The 20,712-nt window shown below is 33.3% G+C and overlaps 2 protein-coding genes across 3 annotated transcripts in view; one reads left to right on the plus strand and one right to left on the minus strand.

Annotated features, from left to right (window-relative positions):
• The window catches only part of LOC136802275 (uncharacterized), a 38,282-nt gene extending 19,344 nt beyond the window's left edge, over positions 1-18,938 (minus strand). Inside the window, exons 1-3 of the mRNA XM_067058989.1 lie at positions 18,739-18,938; positions 16,687-18,138; positions 15,038-15,100 (exon numbers count right to left, since the gene is read on the minus strand). Of these exons, the coding sequence (XP_066915090.1) occupies positions 15,038-15,100; positions 16,687-18,138; positions 18,739-18,772 (1,549 nt within the window). The 5' untranslated portion in view covers positions 18,773-18,938. The remainder of the gene's footprint in view (positions 1-15,037; positions 15,101-16,686; positions 18,139-18,738) is intronic.
• Positions 2,276-10,977, plus strand: LOC136802310 (uncharacterized). Of its 2 annotated transcripts, XM_067059027.1 has the most exons (3): positions 2,276-2,512; positions 3,640-3,843; positions 9,855-10,976. In XM_067059027.1, exons 1-3 carry the CDS (start codon positions 2,400-2,402, stop codon positions 10,684-10,686), a joined length of 1,149 nt encoding a protein of 382 aa, XP_066915128.1. In that variant the 5' UTR covers positions 2,276-2,399; the 3' UTR covers positions 10,687-10,976. The 2 variants fall into 2 exon arrangements, with proteins under 2 accessions (XP_066915128.1, XP_066915129.1); XM_067059028.1 differs by lacking the exons at positions 2,276-2,512; positions 3,640-3,843 and adding an exon at positions 9,391-9,569 and having other exon boundaries at positions 9,855-10,977.
• Positions 18,939-20,712: the final 1,774 nt, after the last annotated feature.

Raw genomic sequence — 20,712 nt, forward strand, 5'->3', positions numbered from 1 at the left:
CTCTACAGTTATCATCCAGTTTCTAAATGTTGATATTTTATTTACCCTCCCTCAGGGCTGGAATGAGTCTAAACTATGAATCTTATTGGCTCTACAGTTATCATCGAGTTTCTAAATGTTGATATTTTATTTACCCTCCCCTTAGGGCTGGAATGAGTCTAAACTATGAATCTTATTGGCTCTACAGTTATCATCCAGTTTCTAAATATTGATATTTATTTACCCTCCCCCAGGGCTGGAATGAGTCTAAACTATGAATCTTATTGGCTCTACAGTTATCATCCAGTTTCTAAATGTTGAAATTTTATTTACCCTCCCCCAGGGCTGGAATGAGTCTAAACTATGAATCTTATTGGCTCTACAGTTATCATCCAGTTTCTAAATGTTGATATTTTATTTACCCCCCCCCCCAGGGCTGGAATGAGTCTAAACTATGAATCTTATTGGCTCTGCAGTTACGCCGGCCCTTTTCGGCTTTTCAAAATTCCACGAAAAGCATCGTTTCTCAAAACAAGTCTTCTTTATAAGAACATAAGGCTTTGATGGCCAAAATGTTAAGAACAAGTTAAAAACATTTCAGGGCTACACTTTTTTTTTGTAAGAACAATTTTATAAGAACAATGAGGCTCACAATGCCAAAAAATAAAAACAATTTAAGAACAGTGGAGAGGCTGAAGTCAGAAAGCTATAGCAAAAAGAATCACTGGTTTCTAAAATCCTTTAAATAGTAAAGTAAATAGCCAAAACTTGTTTTTTACCTTAGAAAAAATAAGAACAAAATAAGAACAATTCAAGGCTCAAAGTGCCAAAATAATAAGAGCAGCCGAGCCTCAGCAAAAATTTACTGGTTCTTATAAATAAAAAAAGTGTATGCGGACGAAAAAACCCAAAATTAAAATTAAAAATTTGGACGTTCTTGTAAAAAAACAAAACGTAAATTCTCTCCAGTTTTCCAACCAAAGTGTGACAAGTGTCAAATCTTTTTTTTTTCAAGTTTGTTTAGTTATTTTTGCAAGTTTTGGTGTTATTTGAGACCACGTTCGCTCCAAAACGAAACCGTTCTATTGGTTAAATTCAATTTTATGGTCTAAGGCCCTTATTGGCGTGAGCTCAAAAATTGGGTAGTAACAGATTGACTTAAAGGGATAATTAGATGCTTAGTAATATTTGGCAAGTGGGATCCTTCTATTGCCCGGAGCAAAATCTCAAAATATTTTTGCCAAACTATAACGAGATATTTAAATTACAAGTTTTTGACCTTTAGTAAGAAAACAATGGAATTTCAACGTAAGAACCGTGTAAGAACCCATTTTCAAAAATTTCAAGTTTTGATATCTCGATTTTGAAGAGAGTTTGAAGTGACAAGCATTCCTCAAACTTTTTGAGAAAAATGTACACATTTTTCTATAAGAACATCCAATATTTTTGAAACCTGCATATGTTGTTATAATGTTTTAGGCTTTCTTAGGTATTTTCTTAAAATGTTTTTATTTCACCATTAAAGGAGTATTTTGGATCAATTTCTTAAGAAATTTTTTTTACAAGGACTTTATTTGCTTTGTTTTTGAAAGTGACGTGTAAAGGGTCGTTACCGACTATAATTGTATTTGATTAATTAAATAGCACAAGGTGAAATATGAGTTCTAATCTAATGATGATTACTATTTAAAAACTAACAATAGCTTCTACACGTTTTTTTTAATTAAATGCTTTAGTATATGCTGTAGTTATTCCAAGCTGCTGTAGAAAACAATATTAAAAAAAAATTGTGATGTGATGTTTGAAAAACAAAACATGAAATTGATGATGACCGGTGGGTATTTCTGGGTGTTTTTAATGTCCGAAAATACACCTTTTTTTATAAGAACATCCCAATTTTTTTAAGCCTTTTGATGTTCTTGACTTTTTTTTCACCATATTGTGAGTATTTTTGTCCAATTTTCTAAGAAATTGAGTGTTTTAGAGTCTGCAAGGAATTTCTTAACTTGTTTTTAACATTTTGGCCATCAAAGCCTTATGTTCTTATATGGTTTGTTCTTATATAAAAAAAGGTGCACCATTTTAAATAATAATAATAACAATAAAAATAATAATAATATAGTTTACAAATTCGCAGGCCACTACATGGGGTTCTATGAATCACTCATACATTTTGGGTTAATTATTTACATTGTTATAATATAGACAGTTATGCAATATTTACATTGTTATAATATAGACAGGTATGCGACAATAGTGACAATTTCAATCATATTCAAACTTTTTATGTTTCCAGGCACTAAAGGTTCTCTTTAAATTCTTCAACTGAGGATGAGTTGACTACTTTTGAAGGACTACTATTCATTTTAAAGATTTTTAACTAAAATTTTGGTTACAGCGTTTACATTACAATAAAAATAATGATTAATTGGAGATCAACAAAGCCTTTAAAGGTTCTCACTGTAATCTTGATGGTTGTGACTTTATTATACTACAAGAAGGATCTGCCCAAGCGGAACAAAGCCACAACAGAGTGAGTAACTTTTTGTCTAACCTGATAACAGACAGTTAGAATTTTCTTACGCGCACGGTATACTTCTGGAGACGCTTGAAAATTAACTATTTGAGAACAATTAGATACATCATAAGCAAAGTTATTTTGGCCCAACTAAAATTTAAGCACTTTATTTTTAATAAATTAACTATTTGAGAACAATTGTCAAATCTATAACAAGAACCTTGTCTCACGCCGAGATGTCAAAAATTGAATTTTCTCTAATAGGGCGCTTTATACACGTTTTTTTTTTATAAGAACGTCAAAAATTTTCGAAGCCTTCGGATGTTCTTATTTTTTTGGATTTGAAGCCTAAAAATGTTCTTAAAATGTTCTTATTTTCAGCATTTTTTGAGCATTTTGATGTAATTTCTTAAGAAATTGCATGTTTTTAAGTCTCCAAAGCCTTTGTAAGTTCTTAGAATGTTCTTAAATTTTTGGGCCTCGAAGCCTTATGTTCTTATATAGTTTGTTCTTATAAAAAAAAACGTGTATTCCAACACAATACACCTTTTCGACCATGTCACACGGGCATTTTTTTGTCCGCTTTACCCCACTAAAACCGCCCCAATCCTTTTTTGACGCATTTTTCTATTGTCTATAGGTGCGAAATAGTTATTGCAATATGTTGTATTCAACGGGCTTGACTGACCCTTAAATCTAAAATCTAAAAAATCTAAATCAAAATAAAATTGATTTCATATTGTTCTTGTCTTTAGGGCAGAGTAGAAGTAGTCTAGACTTTACCCCGATTCTTTCGCACCATTGTTCTTAAATTGTTCTTATTTTTTCGACGATTTTGAGCCTCGTTACTCTTATAAAAAATACTGTATGCCGCACATTTTTCATTGATGTTGCAAAACTTTTAGATACATCATAAGCAAAGTTATTTTGGCCCACCTAAAATTTAAGCACTTTATTTTTAATAAATTCTAAATGTAGAGTGTATGCGACACACTTTTTCATTAACTTTGCTAAATTTTAACACAAGCATACATAAGCTATTCTTGCCCACCAAAATGTTGGTTAAAAAATAATCTCTCGGCAAAATAATTTTCTTTTTTAAGTGTCATGTTTTTTACATAACCTTTTCAAATTTTTATAAGGAGTCAACCAGATGAATTCCAACCAGATGAATTCCAACCAATTGAAGTTTACAAGCAAACATGGAAAGGAGATTGTCCATACCCAAAATATGTTGAAATGGAGAAGCTAGAGAGACAGAAATGGTTTCCACGATATTTACACCATCTGCAGAAAGTCAATTTGACCGGAAATGACAAGTATTATTGGAACGATAAATGTGTCAGGTAGCAACTTTTCTTAATCCAAGTTAAAGGTTTTATTATCACATAAGTGTTCTCGTTTCATACACGTTTTTTTATAAGAGCTAAAATATAAAATAGCTAAAAAAGCTCTAAAATTTCCAAAGCCTTCGGATGTTCTTAACGAGTTTGAAGCCTAAAAATGTTCTTACAATGTTCTTATTCATATCATTTTATTTGTCACGATTTCCTAAAAAATATAGTCCACAAGGTCTTAAAATGTTCTTAACTTGTTCTTAGCATTTTGGTCATCGAAACCCTTTGTTCTTATATAGCTTATTCTTATCAAAAAGAAACGTCTATTAAAAATGATTAATAATCTACATTCATCTTAACTTTATAGATGGTGACACCCGAACCCCAAAAACCCATGGCCCTTTTATCCACATCGTAAAAAATCGTGGAAGCCCGCCGTCCGACCAGGCCCAAGTTTTATCCGTCCGAATTGTACTTTCGGACAAGAGCTAAAACCACCGACAACCTGTTCAAAAATGCGCCAACGATTATGGGAAGAGTTGGATAAAATGGGAGCTGTTTATTTCCCGAGAAGTGGAACAGAGTTGGGTGTTTTAAGAGGAAGTTCTTATTTAACTTCAGACGGCGATATAGACGTACATGTTGATGTACCCCAGCAAATATTATACGATCGATTAAGTAAGGTTTTTAATGGAATATCGAGGTATAAGAATCCGAATGTCTACAAAGATGCTGAGATACATATGTCAGTCAAGGGCTGCCCACAAGTTCATATGGTTTTTAACGATAACATGGTTGATGAAATGATGGAGGAAGGAGGTACAAGACCAACCCTTAAATCTGTATGCACATGTTATATGGATTCTGAAAAATTATCATGTCATAAAGATGCTAAGAGCCGTATGTATGCTCAGTACGGACCTTCATGGTTTGTACCACTTCACGTCAAATACTTAAATGTTCCACACGGTGCACATGTAAACAAAAAATGTAGAGAAAAACTACAAAGCCTGTTGTCACCTGATGGATTTATCTACGAAAAGGCCGTTAGTGATCTGGATCCTAGTATTGTGTATGGCGAAGATGAGATGCAGATGATTTTAGCGCAATTAAATATACTTCATTACACGATCAAGACAACACTAGAGCATAAACGCACAAAATATACTAAGGGGTATTTCTTTTTTAACGCCAAAAAAAATTAATTAGATGCTGTACTACTGGCCAGAAAGACAAAAATATTTCTTGAACGAAAAATAAATTATCGAGTTTCTAAATGTTGAAACTTTATTTAACTTCCCCCTGGGCTGGAATGTGTCTAAACTATGAATCTTATTGGCTCTACAGTTATCATCCAGTTTCTAAATATTGATATTTTATTTACCCTCCCCCCAGGACTGGAATGAGTCTAAACTATGAATCTTATTGGCTCTACAGTTATCATCCAGTTTCTAAATGTTGATATTTTATTTACCCTCCCTCAGGGCTGGAATGAGTCTAAACTATGAATCTTATTGGCTCTACAGTTATCATCGAGTTTCTAAATGTTGATATTTTATTTACCCTCCCCTTAGGGCTGGAATGAGTCTAAACTATGAATCTTATTGGCTCTACAGTTATCATCCAGTTTCTAAATATTGATATTTATTTACCCTCCCCCAGGGCTGGAACGAGTCTAAACTATGAATCTTATTGGCTCTACAGTTATCATCCAGTTTCTAAATGTTGATATTTTATTTACCCTCTTACCCCCCCCCCAGGGCTGGAATGAGTCTAAACTATGAATCTTATTGGCTCTACAGTTATCATCCAGTTTCTAAATGTTGATATTTTATTTACCCTCCCCCTGGGCTGGAATGAGTCTAAACTATGAATCTTATTGGCTCTGCAGTTACGCCGGCCCTTTTCGGCTTTTCAAAATTCCACGAAAAGCATCGTTTCTCAAAACAAGTCTTCTTTATAAGAACATAAGGCTTTGATGGCAAAAATGTTAAGAACAAGTTAAAAACATTTCAGGGCTACACTTTTTTTTTGTAAGAACAATTTTATAAGAACAATGAGGCTCAGAATGCCAAAAAATAAAAACAATTTAAGAACAGTGGAGAGGCTGAAGTTAGAAAGCTATAGCAAAAAGAATCACTGGTTTCTAAAATCCTTTAAATAGTAAAGTAAATAGCCAAAACTTGTTTTTTTTACCTTAGAAAAAATAAGAACAAAATAAGAACAATTCAAGGCTGAAAGTGCCAAAATAATAAGAGCAGCCGAGCTTCAGCAAAAATTTACTGGTTCTTATAAATAAAAAAAGTGTATGCGGACGAAAAAACCCAAAATTAAAATTAAAAATTTGGACGTTCTTGTAAAAAAACAAAACGTAAATTCTCTCCAGTTTTCCAACCAAAGTGTGACAAGTGTCAAATCTTTTTTTTTCAAGTTTGTTTGGTTATTTTTGCAAGTTTTGGTGTTATTTGAGACCACGTTCGCTCCAAAACGAAACCTTTCTATTGGTTAAATTCAATTTTATGGTCTAAGGCCCTTATTGGCGTGAGCTCAAAAATTGGGTAGTAACAGATTGACTTAAAGGGATAATTAGATGCTTAGTAATATTTGGCAAGTGGGATCCTTCTATCAACGTAAGAACCGTGTAAGAACCCATTTTCAAAAATTTCAAATTTTGATATCTCGATTTTTAAGAGAGTTTGAAGTGACAAGCATTCCTCAAACTTTTTGAGAAAAAATGTACACATTTTTCTATAAGAACATCCAATATTTTTGCATATGTTCTTATAATGTTTAGGCTTTCTTAGGCATTTTCTTAAAATGTTTTTATTTCACCATTAAAGGAGTATTTTGGATCAATACACCGTTTAGGAGTGTCGACTGCGCACGCGTCAATCCAATTTTTCCATTGTTTTGATTTTAGCGATCACGGAAAATTCACTCTCATCCGTAAAAAAACGGTAGGTAAACATCTGGTTCTCATAAGGAAACATAGCAGAAAAACGGTAGGTAAAGAACTCCTTTTAATCATAACTTCTTTTCCTCTTGATGAATTTTTGTGAAATTTTCAGGAGAGACTTATAAAATTATCATTGATATCATGTTCAAATATCTAAATCATTCTCTTTAAAGGAGAGACAAAAATTCACAATGTTTACATTCCTCTAACCTTTCACAGTACTAAAGTGCGCATTTTTACCTACCATTTTTACCGGGCCTCTGCAATGGAGTACCGTGAAATGGCGAGACTCCTAAACGGTGTATTTCTTAAGAAATTTTTTTTACAAGGACTTTATTTGCTTTGTTTTTGAAAGTGACGTGTAAGGGTCGTTACCGACTATAATTGTATTTGATTAATTAAATAGCACAAGGTGAAATATGTATATGTAATCACATAATAACGAGTGCAATTCGAGAATAATTGCACAAGTGATTTTTTTGTTAATAATTTTCCGAGTCCGAAAGGACGAGGAAAATTCGAAACAAAAAAATCACGAGTGCAATTTTCGAATTGTACGAGTTATTATGTGATTACGAGCTAATCGCACAATGGCTTTCACTACTTTTTCCCATTTAGGAAAGTAAATTTACAGAAATTACACTGAGAATTTTATATTTTTCTCTTCTCTTTATGTCTTTCTTTTATCGTTGTTTATTGATTTTCTTTCTCACAAAATAAATTTCGAATGCAATTGAAACGTTCGATGCAAAAAAAATGTAAAACAATAAAATAAATTTTGTAAACATTGGCGCCGCATTGGAGAGTGTGATTAACGATTAATTGCTCTCTACAGGATGCAATTAACGATTAATTGCTCTCTTTGAGGGCGTGCCAAATAAGAAAAAATAACCCATCGTGCGATTAGAGTTCTAATCTAATGATGATTACTATTTAAAAACTAACAATAGCCTCTACACGTTTTTTTTAATTAAATGCTTTAGTATATGCTGTAGTTATTGCAAGCTGCTGTAGAAAACAATATTAAAAAAAAATTGTGATGTGATGTTTGAAAAACAAAACATGAAATTGGAAATGATGGCGGTAAGGAAACAAAACATATGATGATCGGTGTGTATTTCTGAGTGTTTTTAATGTCCGAAAATACACGTTTTTTTATAAGAGCATCCAATATTTTTGAAACCTTTTGATGTTCTTGACTTTTTTGAGTGTTAAAACTAAAAATGTTCTTCATTATTCTCACCATAGTGTGAGTATTTTTGTCCAATTTTCTAAGAAATAGAGTGTTTTACAGTCTGCAAGGAATTTCTTAACTTGTTTTTAACATTTTGGCCATCAAAGCCTTATGATCTTATATGGTTTGTTCTTATTTAAAAAACGTGCACCATTTTAAATAATAATAATAATAATAAAAATAATAATAATATAGTTTACAAATTCGCAGGCCACTACATGGGGTTCTATGAATCACTCATACATTTTGGGTTTAATTATTTACATTGTTATAATATAGACAGGTATGCAATATTTACATTGTTATAATATAGACAGGTATGCAATATTTACATTGTTATAATATATACAGGTATGCAACAATAGTGACACTTTCAATCATATTCAAACTTTTAATGTTTCCAGGCACTAAAGGTTCTCTTTAAATTCTTCAACTGAGGATGAGTTGACTACTTTTGAAAGTCTACTATTCATTTTAAAGATTTTTAACTAAAATTTTGGTTACAGCAGGTTACATTACAATAAAAATAATGATTAATTGGAGATCAACAAAGCCTTTAAAGGTTCTCACTGTAATCTTGATGGTTGTGACTTTATTTTACTACAAGAAGGATCTGCCCAATCGGAACAAAGCCACAACAGAGTGAGTAACTTTTTAACCTGATAACAGACAGTTAGAATTTTCTTACGCGCACGGTATACTTCTAAACGCGCTTGAAAATTACCTATTTGAAAACAATTGTCAAATCTATAACAAGAATCTTGTTTCACGCCGAGATGTCAAAAATTGAATTTTCTCTTTAATAGGGCGCTTTATATTCCAACACAATCTAGCGATGACTTTGCTGTATTTCCCAGTTTTTTTCCCAGTGTTGCGCGGTCCTTACGAAATCGATGTTATTCATTAGTTTGATTAGTTTTTCGTCGGGCTTGACTGACCCTAAAATCAAAATGAAAATCAAAATCAAATTGATTTTCAATTTTTCTTGTCTTTAGGACAGAGTTGAAGTAGTCTAGACTTTAGCCCGATTCTTAATACTTTGACCCACTGTTCTTAAATTGTTCTTATAAAAAATACTGAATGCGACACTATTTTCATTGATGTTGCAAAACTTTTAGATACATCATAAGCAAAGTTATTTTGGCCCACCTAAAATTTAAGCACTTTATTTTTAATAAATTCTAAATGTAGAGTGTATGCGACACACTTTTTCATTAACTTTGCTAAATTTTAACACAAGCATACATAAGCTTTTTTTGCCCACCAAAATGTTAGTTTAAAAAAAAATCTCTCGGCAAAATAATTTTCTTTTTTAAGTGGCATGTATTTTACATAACCTTTTCAAATTTTTATAAGGAGTCAACCAGATGAATTCCAACCAATTGAAATTTACAAGCAAACATGGAAAGGAGATTGTCCATACCCAAAATATGTTGAAATGGAGAAGCTAGAGAGACAGAAATGGTTTCCACGATATTTGCACCAGCTGCAGAAAGTCAATTTGAAGAAAATTGATAAATATTATTGGAACGATAAGTGTGTCAGGTATAAAATAATACAGTCTCTTTAACTCGAATGTCTTCTTAAAAGTTGAATCAGTTTTCTCCTCTCTACAGTTAACAATGTCTTATAAACCTTACTCCATAACTTGAAATTTCCTCAACTTAAAACAAATTTGTGTTCCCCGTGCATGTTATGGAGTTATTGAGACTTAATTTTCTAGTCTATGCAATCTAAATTTGCCAGGAATGCCTTCGTTTTATAGGTGTTAAATTTTTAAGTTTCAAAAAGGTGTCTGAAAATTATTTATTTTCATTTTTAATATCATAGATGGTGGCACCCAAACCCGAAAAATACCTGGTCCTTTTATCCACATCGTAAAAAAACGTGGAAGCCCGCCGTACAACCAGACCCAAGTTTTATCCGTCCAAATTGTACTTTTGGACAAGAGTTGAAACCACCGACAACCTGTTCAAAAATGCGCCAACGATTATGGGACGAGTTGGATAAAATGGGAGCTGTTTATTTCCCGAGAAGTGGAACAGAGTTGGGTGTTTTAAGAGGAAGTTCTTATTTAACTTCAGATGGCGATATAGACATACACGTAGACGTCCCTCAGGACATATTATTCAAAAGATTGCGCAAGGTTTTAAAAGGGATTGCAATGGATCCGGGCGGCAGACCTTCGGCCGAAGTAAGTTGGATACAAAGCGGATGTCCACATAATAAAATGGTTTTTAACGATTTCATGGTTGATGAAATGATGGAGGAAGGGGGTACAAGACCTACCCTCAAATCTGTATGTACGTGTTATATGAATTCTGAAAAATTATCATGTCATAAAGATGCTAAGAGCCGAATGTATAGTCAGTACGGACCTTCATGGTTTGTACCACTTCACGTCAAATACTTAGATGCTCCACACGGTGCACATGTAAACAAAAAATGTAGAGAAAAACTGCAGAGCCTGTTGTCACCTGATGGATTTATCAACGAAAAGGCCGTCAGAGATCTGGATCCTAGTATTGTGTATGGCGAAGATGAAATGCAGATGATTTTAGCGCAATTAAATATACTTCATTACACGATCAAGACAACACTAGAGCATAAACGCACAAAATATACTAAGGGGTATTTCAATTTTAACGCCAAAAAAAATTAATTAGATGTTGTACGGCTCTTTTACAAATTTCTAAATACAGTGGACTGTCGCAAATTCAAACTTACACTATTCGAGTTTTAAATATTTCCTTTTATAGGGGAATATTTGTTAAAACGGCTTTTTCAGGATAGATGCAAATTCAGAAGCGGTCGCGTGGTCGATCGCGCAATCTGAAAGCGTGCGTTGATGGAGAGCTATAGAGATGGACTCACTCACAAAGATAAAAATCAGCGCTTTCTTAAATAATTCAAATACGTAAGTGAAAGGTGAATGTAATCAAGCGTTTGTAAACATTCGGCGTGAGAACTTTTAATGGCTTCCAATTTTAGAAGGATAATGGCTTTTGATGTGAAACTCCACTTGCTGCTATCTTGCTTTTTTCTGGGTTTTTTGTGCTTTGTTGAGTATTTAAAAAGGTTTATTTGTTTACTACTTAGTATTTTATGTTCGGGTAGTTTAATGAATGCACAAATACATTGTTAGTGCTCTGTAGTATATACAATTAAAGTGGACTTTTTTGTTCAACACCGTGCACACCACAACAACAACACAACCCTTAACTACACAGGACAGGTATGATTTTTCTCCCTTTGTAAATAAGTAGTCATAAGTCTTGATATTAAGATGATTTGTGCCAAACAGTCAGTTTTACCAAGCATTTTTAGAAGAAACGTCATTGAACGAAATGAATAGACCTTTTCCTAATCAATGTCATTCATGTTTAATATAAAAGCTCCACCAAATCGAACGTGAACGATTAAAAGGTCAATGTCCAACATGATTGAATCTTAATCGAAAAGCACTCTTGGAATGCGTTCGATTGCATCCAATTAATATGATATTGATTATTTTTAATTTTAATTCTTTCAATTGACACCGTCTGGAGATTTCTTTTTTCAGAAATTTGGATGTGTGGCGTGGGGAGATTACTCCAATGAAAATGTTGCTGCAGTGTTGAATATAATCAAATTTCGATACACCTTTTGCTGGACAGCTAGACACGATACCGTCAACTGCTCTAACTTGGGACGATTGGTTGAAACATGGGACTGTTGATGTCTGGCCTGTATTTTCACTTACTGTTAAATCTCTTTGACAACAAATTTGTTTTGATAACTCCACCAAGTTTATCAATCATACTTTCTGTCATAACATGTCACGATAACTTTCACTGATAGCATGCCCTTTTTAACTTCTTTCTTTTTATTCAAAATGACCGGACGCTGATTGGAGAATTAGAGAACGCCCGCCGCCTAACCACCTATCACTTGACAGGATTAATAAATAATGAGTCTGTAACTTGCCGCACGAGTTACGTCAAACGCTCCATCGTTTTGCCAATAATATGGTCTTCTTCGTTCCAGATATTCGCGTGTGTTCCACTACGGATTTTTTTCATATTTCGATTTAAAAGCCTACTCGGTGCGAAAAGGAAATCGTGTATATTTTAATACGCTGCTCATCAACTCAAATCAAATGACTTTGGATGTTCGGTGAAATGGTGGCCGAATTGCCGTCCCATGTTTTGTCAGATAATCACAGGTTAGAGCAGTTGACGGTATGTCATATTGGGGAATCAAAAACTGCATAAGACCATAAGTTACAGGAAGGAAAACTTACTGTTGTCGTTTCCCTCGCACCCATTAAAACATGGAGTCATCTTGATTTATGTTGGAGTTTTTAACTATCCAAAATGACAATGCATCCAGCCAAGGTTGAACACAATCGAATCTCAATCGAACACAAATCAAGCTAGCCGGCTAAAAAGACTCCTGCAAGAAGTCTTTCATGGATAAAGTGCAAGCCTGGCTTTGCCTTTTTTTCTTTATTAACTAAACTATCAGAATTTTTGTCATTTTGGCGCGTTTGATTGCAGAGCAAACATTTGGATTGTTATGGGTAAGTATGGTATTACACTTATTCAGGATAGATGCAAATTCAGAAGCGGTTATATTACATTCACCCAGGTGTAAAGAATTTATTAAAATTTTGTTCAGTAGAATGTAGGATCAACCTCACAGGAAAATTGAGTAAATCACCTGGGTGGGAAAAGTACATTTCACAACTTGTTAAGTGCATAATCTTCCCACCAAGCTAAATTTCTTGCACATTCCAAGGTGTGAAACTTTTCCCACTCAAGTGATTTAATCTTTCCTGGCTAGAAAAAAATAGTGTAAAAGGTCCAAATACCTTTTTTACAAGCAAGTCAATAGTTTTGAATAGTTCTTAATTTTGTCTATTTTCCTCTGTTTTCCCAAGAAATATGGTGTTTTAGAGTTTCTTGAAGCTTGAAAATGTTCTTGACTTGTTCTTAATATTTTGGGCACTAGCCTAATGTTTTTATAGTTCGTTCTTATGAAAAACGTGTATAAGAAGTAAACCCTTTCATAGAGAGAATTTGACATGTCCAAGAGTAAGAAGTTACAAGTGGTGCAGAGATAAACTTGTCCTAGGGTATGCCAGTGTTTTTGTGTAAAGCCAATTGAAAAATAACATATTTCCATCTAGTAAAGCATTTTCGATCTTTTTAAAAAGAGAATTTTTGGGGATTTTGATCTTTTTATAAATCTTGATTGAAATTCTTTATGACCTTTTTTGTGCACAATATCCTTTGTATGAGAGAGAGAGAAAGAGATATCCTTTGTATGAATGTTTTTATATTCACAAAGCTTATAAGCATATGAAGGCTGCTCAGATTTGCAGATATCCTAAGCAAAATATAAGCATATATTTACCAGGCTGAAATATTTTCCAGTCGTCAAATTCTTCTCTGTTCTAACACACAGTACAATGCAATTACACTTCATTGGTTCAAAAAGTTTTGGAAGTTGTGATACAAAATGTTGTGTTTTTAAAAGAAGCGTTTTTAGTTACATTGTCAGATTGTTTCTACTCCTCAACAGTTCCCTTTAAGCTATAATAAGCCTAAGATGATATGCCACTTATATGTAACAGGGTGTCCCGAAAAAAGTCCACTTCTATAAGTCGAAAAGAATTGTGTGCGTATCATCATAAAATCTAAATATCAAAATCTAAATTATGTGATGTTTGTGGATTAGTAGGGGGCAATTTGTTCGTTTTTTTGAGGTCGCTTGACTTTTTTAGTCAAAGCACTTGTTATACATTTTTGGAAAGCTAATAAGAGATATTATGATAAGTTTTGTTCGTTAGTAGTTGATCCATTTAGTATTCAGGGCTTACTTCATACTGTTTGTACATAAAAGTTATCTTTAAAAGTTCTTTTTCAATGATCTTAAGTTATCAAAATAGCAAAAAAAAAAATTTTCCGGCCGGCCCTATGAGAGCTTTTTTCCTTCACCTGCATTTAAATCTATCGATGGCTTAATGGGCAGCGACCCCTAGAACTTAGGGGCATTGTGTCTTTTGATTCTCTATAAAATAAATACTTGAAAGATCCTCAATGTTTTGCGTCTAAATGTATGAAAAAATAACCCGATAGTACAAATTTAGAACACACTGTGTTATATTTTTATAATTTGTATATATAATTGATGCATAAAAAGGCCTCATCAGTCTCTCTACTTTCAGGTCGATTTTTTTACCCCAGTCATCCCTAGACAGGAGACCCGTCGTGTGTTTTTTTTATAATTTGAAGACGGGTTCGAGCCGTGAGTCCAATATTGGACTCACATTTTTTACAGTTGAAAAAGCGCAGTACTCACTCACTAAATAAAAATGAGTAAACAATAAAAAATCGCGCTTTTTTCTATAGCAGTTTGAAAATAGAAACTATAAAACAAACTTTCATCGGCTAATTCATCAACTGTCATTTTGAGTAGCGAAATTCAAATTGGCAGCCCAAACCATACTATTCATTTCGCCATCAGTATATCAACGAAGAAATCATAGCATGGATTCCCAGGCTAAGTTAAGAAAGTTAAAAGAAACACAGCAAAACTCTATTCAGTACCTTCAGTCCCGCTTTTTGGACTTTGGAGTTAAAAGGGAATACTATTGAGGCTTAAATACACGGGTTTTCATAAGAACAAATTATCCTACGATTTTTGTCCCCACTGAAAATAATCAAATAAACTAATCCTCACTGCAAAATGTTATGCTATTTCCCCATCCCCATTGAATTTTCTGCCTTGAAAACAAAAGAATCTAAATACCCAGGTATAAAAAACGTGGGAATATCAATCCCCATCGTGTTTCCGTCCTTTTTACCCCCACTGGCTAAAAAAAATCCTAGGTCTGCGAGATGGGGGTGTTTTAGTTTTACCTTTTAGGAACAAGAGGAATGGATATTGGTAAAAATAATTTGAAATTAAATTAAAAGCAGACAGTGCAACGGGCATTAAATAAAATAAAAGTTTAAAAAAAGAATTACTTGTCGGGAGAAAGCTTTTTGATCCTTTCGATTGGATGTGAAACTTCTTCAAATAGTGATGACCTGGAAAAAGACGGAAAGAGGGGAACATCAGGTACGGTATTGGTACTACCTTATTACACGAAAATAAGCAGACAAATCGACCGGAAATGACGTCGTTAATTTTCTTGAAATGGGTTGATAAAAATCGACTATATCCACTTAAAAGTCCTCTATATCATTTTTGGGTATAAGTCGCTTTGGGTTTTATTGACTTTGAAATTTCGTCAAATTTTAGAGGTCAAGGGGTTTCGCTTGTGACGTCAGTTTTTGAGTCCTAAAATATTTTCCTAAGCCTCGCGAAAAACTCTTTAAATACTTCATTCATTGAAATGGAGCAGGTTGGGTTTGTGTCACGGGTCCTAAGGGTTTGCCCCCTACTATAATTATAAAAAACCTCAAGGCAAATTATTTAAGAACATTCTAAGAATATTTCAACCATGTAATATTAAAAAAAACTACACCAAAATGCTCATAAGATGCTGAAAAAAGGAACACTTTTTAAAGAACATTGTTAGGCGTTTAAAACCCAAAACCACATCCGAACATATCTAAACTTTTTGACGTTCTTATAAAAACAATTGCATTCGAAATATAACAAAAAGATAAAGTGGCCCAAAATCGGCTCCAATGGTTGAGAATCAACTAATTCATGATATTCATGATGTAATCTTTGCGCCTAAACAATAGATGTGACGTAACAACTTGCCGCCAAAAAAATTGTCCCGCTAACCTATTTTGTATCGAAACCGGGGATTTACGAAAAAGAAAGCTTAATATCTTGTGACGTAATATAATAGAATTAAATATCTTTTGGAAATCTATTGCAGATAATTAAAGAATTTCAATGAAAGAGTTTTTTCTTTGATTTGGAGTATTTGGACTTCTGTATTAATCTTTTCTTATTTTTTCCGGGGGTCCTTGCTTGGAAAACATTGGGGAACGCATTTGTTTTGCCACCAATAATGGCGGCCAAATGTTTGATTCGGAGTGTCAATCAACGAAAAGATTACATAAGATTACATCATGAATATCACGAATTGCAAACGCGAAGTTGAGCACATATGAGTCCTTTTTACAAAATATAGAAAAGTATTTACACTTCATATCTAACAGTGATGATGTTGATCTTTCTGATTCGTATAACCAATCGAATTAAATTAGTTAATCATATCAATGTCTCTTCCAGAAAATACAGAGTTTATGTATCGGAGGATATCGAGGGCGACGATAAGTGAAATGATACAAAACAAAGTCGATAGTTAATATACGGCTCTATGTCGCCTTTGCTCACCTAAACAGACGACGGTATTTTGGTGTTTTTACCGTCGTCGAGCAAAGTCGACGGTGATTTTGGAGACATGTCAACTTTGCTTTATACCGTCCCCCTCGATAAATCTCGAATACATAAACTCGCTAATGTCTATACATGGGGGGGGGGGGGGGGGTGGAGGATATATTGTCTGGGGGAAGTGAAAATCTACAAAAATTGCCCTGTCCTTTGCTTTCTTTTCTAAAAATGTTATATCCTCAACCCCCCATATTCAATTTTTTTCTGGAAAAGCCCAATGTCTCAATCATGATAATTTAATAAAAGTAAATACCCTTACCGGCAACAGATTGGAATAATTGCAACAAAATGTCTTCATCAAACTCTGTATAAACGATGTACAACACTTCTAAAGAGCCATCATATTTCAATCCTTGTACCAAATCATTGGAAATAACATTTTCACCAATAATCTCCAATACTCGAAGGTTGGTAAATGACAATGATGACATTGCCGGATTTGATTTCTTTAGATCCTGTTGTATAAATTGATCATTGGCATCATTCTGGTGACTTCCAATTTCTAGGTTACTAGATTTTTCAGTGAGATTCACTCCGTCGTCATGAAGAGATTTTTCTGAAGAATTCTTTGTTGCGTTCTTAAAGTATCCGAAAACTGGTTCACTATTTAAATTATTTTCAATTACTATCATCTGTGGATGTGCTTCAGAACTTTCATCAATCTTCTCTCCTACACAATCAGATTTGCATAATAAAGTTTCAAAAAATCTTTCACCAATATCACAATAAGATAATTTCAATTTCTTCAATCCTGTCAACTTGCATATTGCATCTTGATGTAAAACACAATCAAATTCATTCAATGTTAGTTCACACAAACTGAATGCCAAGTTTTGGCAAACATCTTGGAAATCTGATTTATCAATTACCATTTTAGCTAAAGATAGACATTGAAGGTTTTGCCATTTCTTTAGGGCAGGTATGTAAGCCTTATTATAGATGTCTGTCAGATGTGGTAACGTTATATCCAACTTGTTGACTTTGGTGTTGATTCTTATCGTCTCGGCAACAGGTTCCAAAGCAAAATTGTACAAATCCTCGTCGATGTTTTGACTGCTTTCATTTTCACTATTTTTGTGAAAAGGTTCAGAATAAAACTCTTCCATATAATCTTGGTGTTGGTTGCTTTCAGTGTTGAATAATCTCGGACGTTTTGCTTTACGACCAGTATAGTGTTCATCTAAACAATTATAATTTCCAATGAAGTCGAAACCATTATCCATGGTGCCAATATGTTTTCCAGTTTCACTTGTTTTCAAGTCATTTGATAGCATTTGAAAATCATACAAAAATTCATTTTCAACATTTCCATCCTTGTTCTTCAATAAATCTTCAGGAAGTGCACCGTAAATGGCTTTCAAGATCATTTCGTGTTTAGCAAGAGCCAATTTCTGAAACAAGCAGTTCGTTCTAACATCCTTTAAACCAAAATATCTAGCCACGTGAACAACATGTATAAGGTCATCTAAATCATCCAGACGTCCAATATCCAAATTGACACTTAACTGTTCAATTTGCTTCAATATTGGTAAAAATAAATCCAAGTTCTGTGAAATGACTTTAGCACATGTACCACTAATGATCAATTTTGTAATTTTGTTTGCAAGACGATTTAAAACTAGTGATAAACTCATTCTGGTGTTGGTTTTGGAAGGTTTTGTTCGATCTGAGTATTTCAAGTACGCTCCTTGCAAAAGATACATCAGCTTACCTGGAAATAATGATTGGAGAAATATAATTTCAGAAAATTTCGATTAATACACGTACATCATAAACCGAAAAACAGATCAAATCTTAGTTACCTTTTAATTGATGTTGTCAAAACTTACAAATTTTAAATTATTTGTCACATTTCTTTTTCTTAAATTTATAGACCCAGCTGTAAGTAACATATAGCCTTTTTTCAATTCTCTTCTCACTTCTCAGAATTGCCTTTCTAAAAAATCGTCTTTCCTAAACTACTTTAATGGGATAAATTTTTGCTGTGATTAAATTTCGCAGATAACCTGTTGCAAGACAATATTTTTACGATTATTTGTCTTTTACTATCCAATCGTGCATGTTGGTTATTGAAATAGGGATTATTAGCGCTTCTTTGATCATTTAAAAAGTATTTATTTGACATTTTTGGAGATTTTTTTAGACATTTTGGGAACAAGGCCTTTCCAAATTTCCATTGGAACTTAATTTCGCGGATGGCACCCAAATCTGCAAATCCTACTAAATTTAATCCCCACGAAATTTTTATCCCATTAAAGTATGGAATCCCAACAAAAAGATACTGGAACAGAACACGATTTAAACAACTCACCAACATTTTTATTAGCATGTAAACAATCCATCATTAAATTTCCAAGGCAATTCGAAAACAGTTTACTATTATGATGCTGAACAATGTTCTGTTGGTTCTTGTCATTTATCTCAGTGTGAATTTTGATTTGGTGACATCGATAAAAACGTGGTTGGAAAGATGCTAAAAGATTGATGTTCTGCCAAAATGTGTCAAGTCTTTCAGCTGGAAAGGGAAAAAAAGTTTTTTAAATTATTATTTTCTTGTTGATGAAATCAAGTATGGATAGTATTATAAAGTTCGTTGTGCAGTTAAAAAGTATACACACGTGTTTTTTCCTTTAAAAGCAAAAACATTGCACAAAAAAAGTCAGTATTTTCACAAATTCAATCAACATATAGATATTGATAGAAAATCAAAATCTAACATTTAAGGCCGGTTTCCACTTTCACACAAAGTTTTTTGTTAATCGTTTTTGCCTGCAGAAAAGATTACGTCATTAAAAAAGTGTCGAGCGAAAAAAATAAAAAGTTGAAAGAAGTTCCCACTTTTTAAATTGTTAAGTCAGATTTGCCCAATGGACAGAATGGAATTGCTTCATTTTTTAAAGGTCCAATGACCTTACTAAAACGTTTAAAGTATTATTTCTCATTTTGCGTGAATGTGGCCTTAAGCAATTTATACCTTTGATGGATGTGAAGTCCTGCACAATATGAAGACCGAATGGTGATAAGTTGAGGCATATTTCATATAACAAGGTCTGCGGTAGGTCTATAAGAAAATTTAGCATTAAAAATCTTTCACTTCGGAATAACTAATTTATAAATCAAGTACACACAGTAAACGAAAGTGAGTAGACAAAAATATTCAAGTCAGATTATTTTTCACTAGATTTTATGTTGGAAATTTTTGCCATTTTCATGATAGTAGATATTCTTGCAAAATTGTGTAAGATTTCTGAATAAAAAACACAAAAAATGTGACGTAAAAACAACAAAATCATCTTAGAAGCACCAACATAGATATATAGATAGATAGATAGATATGAGCCCTCCGAATGCATTCAGGATGGGTCCTACCCACGAAGGAGTAGGAATCTCGGCGCTGACAGACACAGCAACTTGACAGACGCGAGCTGCCAAGTCATGGCCTATACCATGAAACTCGAACGACACTGGGAGGCGATGCTCACACGAGGCCGAACCTTATGGGTGCCACGGCACGTCACAATGTCTGTCTAAGAAGCACCAACACTGCCCAACAACACCTACTAAAGTAGGTCAAATAGAAATATTTCTTACTTTTAAGACGATCCTTGACAGCAATAATATTTTCATCCTGGCATAAGTATTGAAGGCATATTAATTTTAATTTCATTTTATTAATTACTTTTCGCTAAAATGACAATGAAGTGAGCAAATGAAAGAAAATAAGATTCCTTCTTAAAAATTACGATACTCTTAGATGGTTAGATGATAATTGTTCCAGGGTCCAATAAAAATTTTTTCAGAAATATTAAAAAATGCTCTCTGGCATGGTCTAGACGATGCATGGACTATGATTGGTTAATAACTATGATAGAATAGATCAAGAAAAAAACAATTGAAAACAGAAGTGTTATTAACGCAAGAATAAAACAGCTTATTAACAGTATCTAAAGAAAACAAATAAAGCCCTATAAACATACTTGTAAATCCTCGGCAAAATAAGATAACATTTGCCAAGAAATCTGTAAATTAAGTCTTCAGATATTATGTTTAAAATGCTTTTACAATTCTTGTCATTGGTATAGGCTCGATCGGTGTTCGATCAGACATCCGACTATTTTTATATATTATACTATCCAATGAAATTTTTGTTTGCGTAAAAAACTTCTCAAATGTTCTATGTCTCCATATTTACCAATATTTTCATGACCATTTTCATCAGGTATGATCTGACAATCCCACAATTGAAAAGCATTACGCACACTTAATGAAAAATAAATACCTCCAA

The sequence above is a fragment of the Clytia hemisphaerica genome, unplaced genomic scaffold (genome assembly GCF_902728285.1).
Source record: "Clytia hemisphaerica strain Z4C2 unplaced genomic scaffold, Clytia hemisphaerica genome assembly, whole genome shotgun sequence".
Lineage (NCBI taxonomy): Eukaryota > Metazoa > Cnidaria > Hydrozoa > Leptothecata > Clytiidae > Clytia > Clytia hemisphaerica.

Coding starts and splice junctions, on each gene's coding strand:
- LOC136802310 (XM_067059027.1), top strand. CDS start 2,400: ATGATTAATTGGAGATCAACAAAGCCTTTAAAGGTTCTCACTGTAATC. Junction 2,513..3,639: donor CGGAACAAAGCCACAACAGA/GTGAGTAACTTT, acceptor AATTTTTATAAG/GAGTCAACCAGATGAATTCC. Junction 3,844..9,854: donor TGGAACGATAAATGTGTCAG/GTAGCAACTTTT, acceptor TTAATATCATAG/ATGGTGGCACCCAAACCCGA.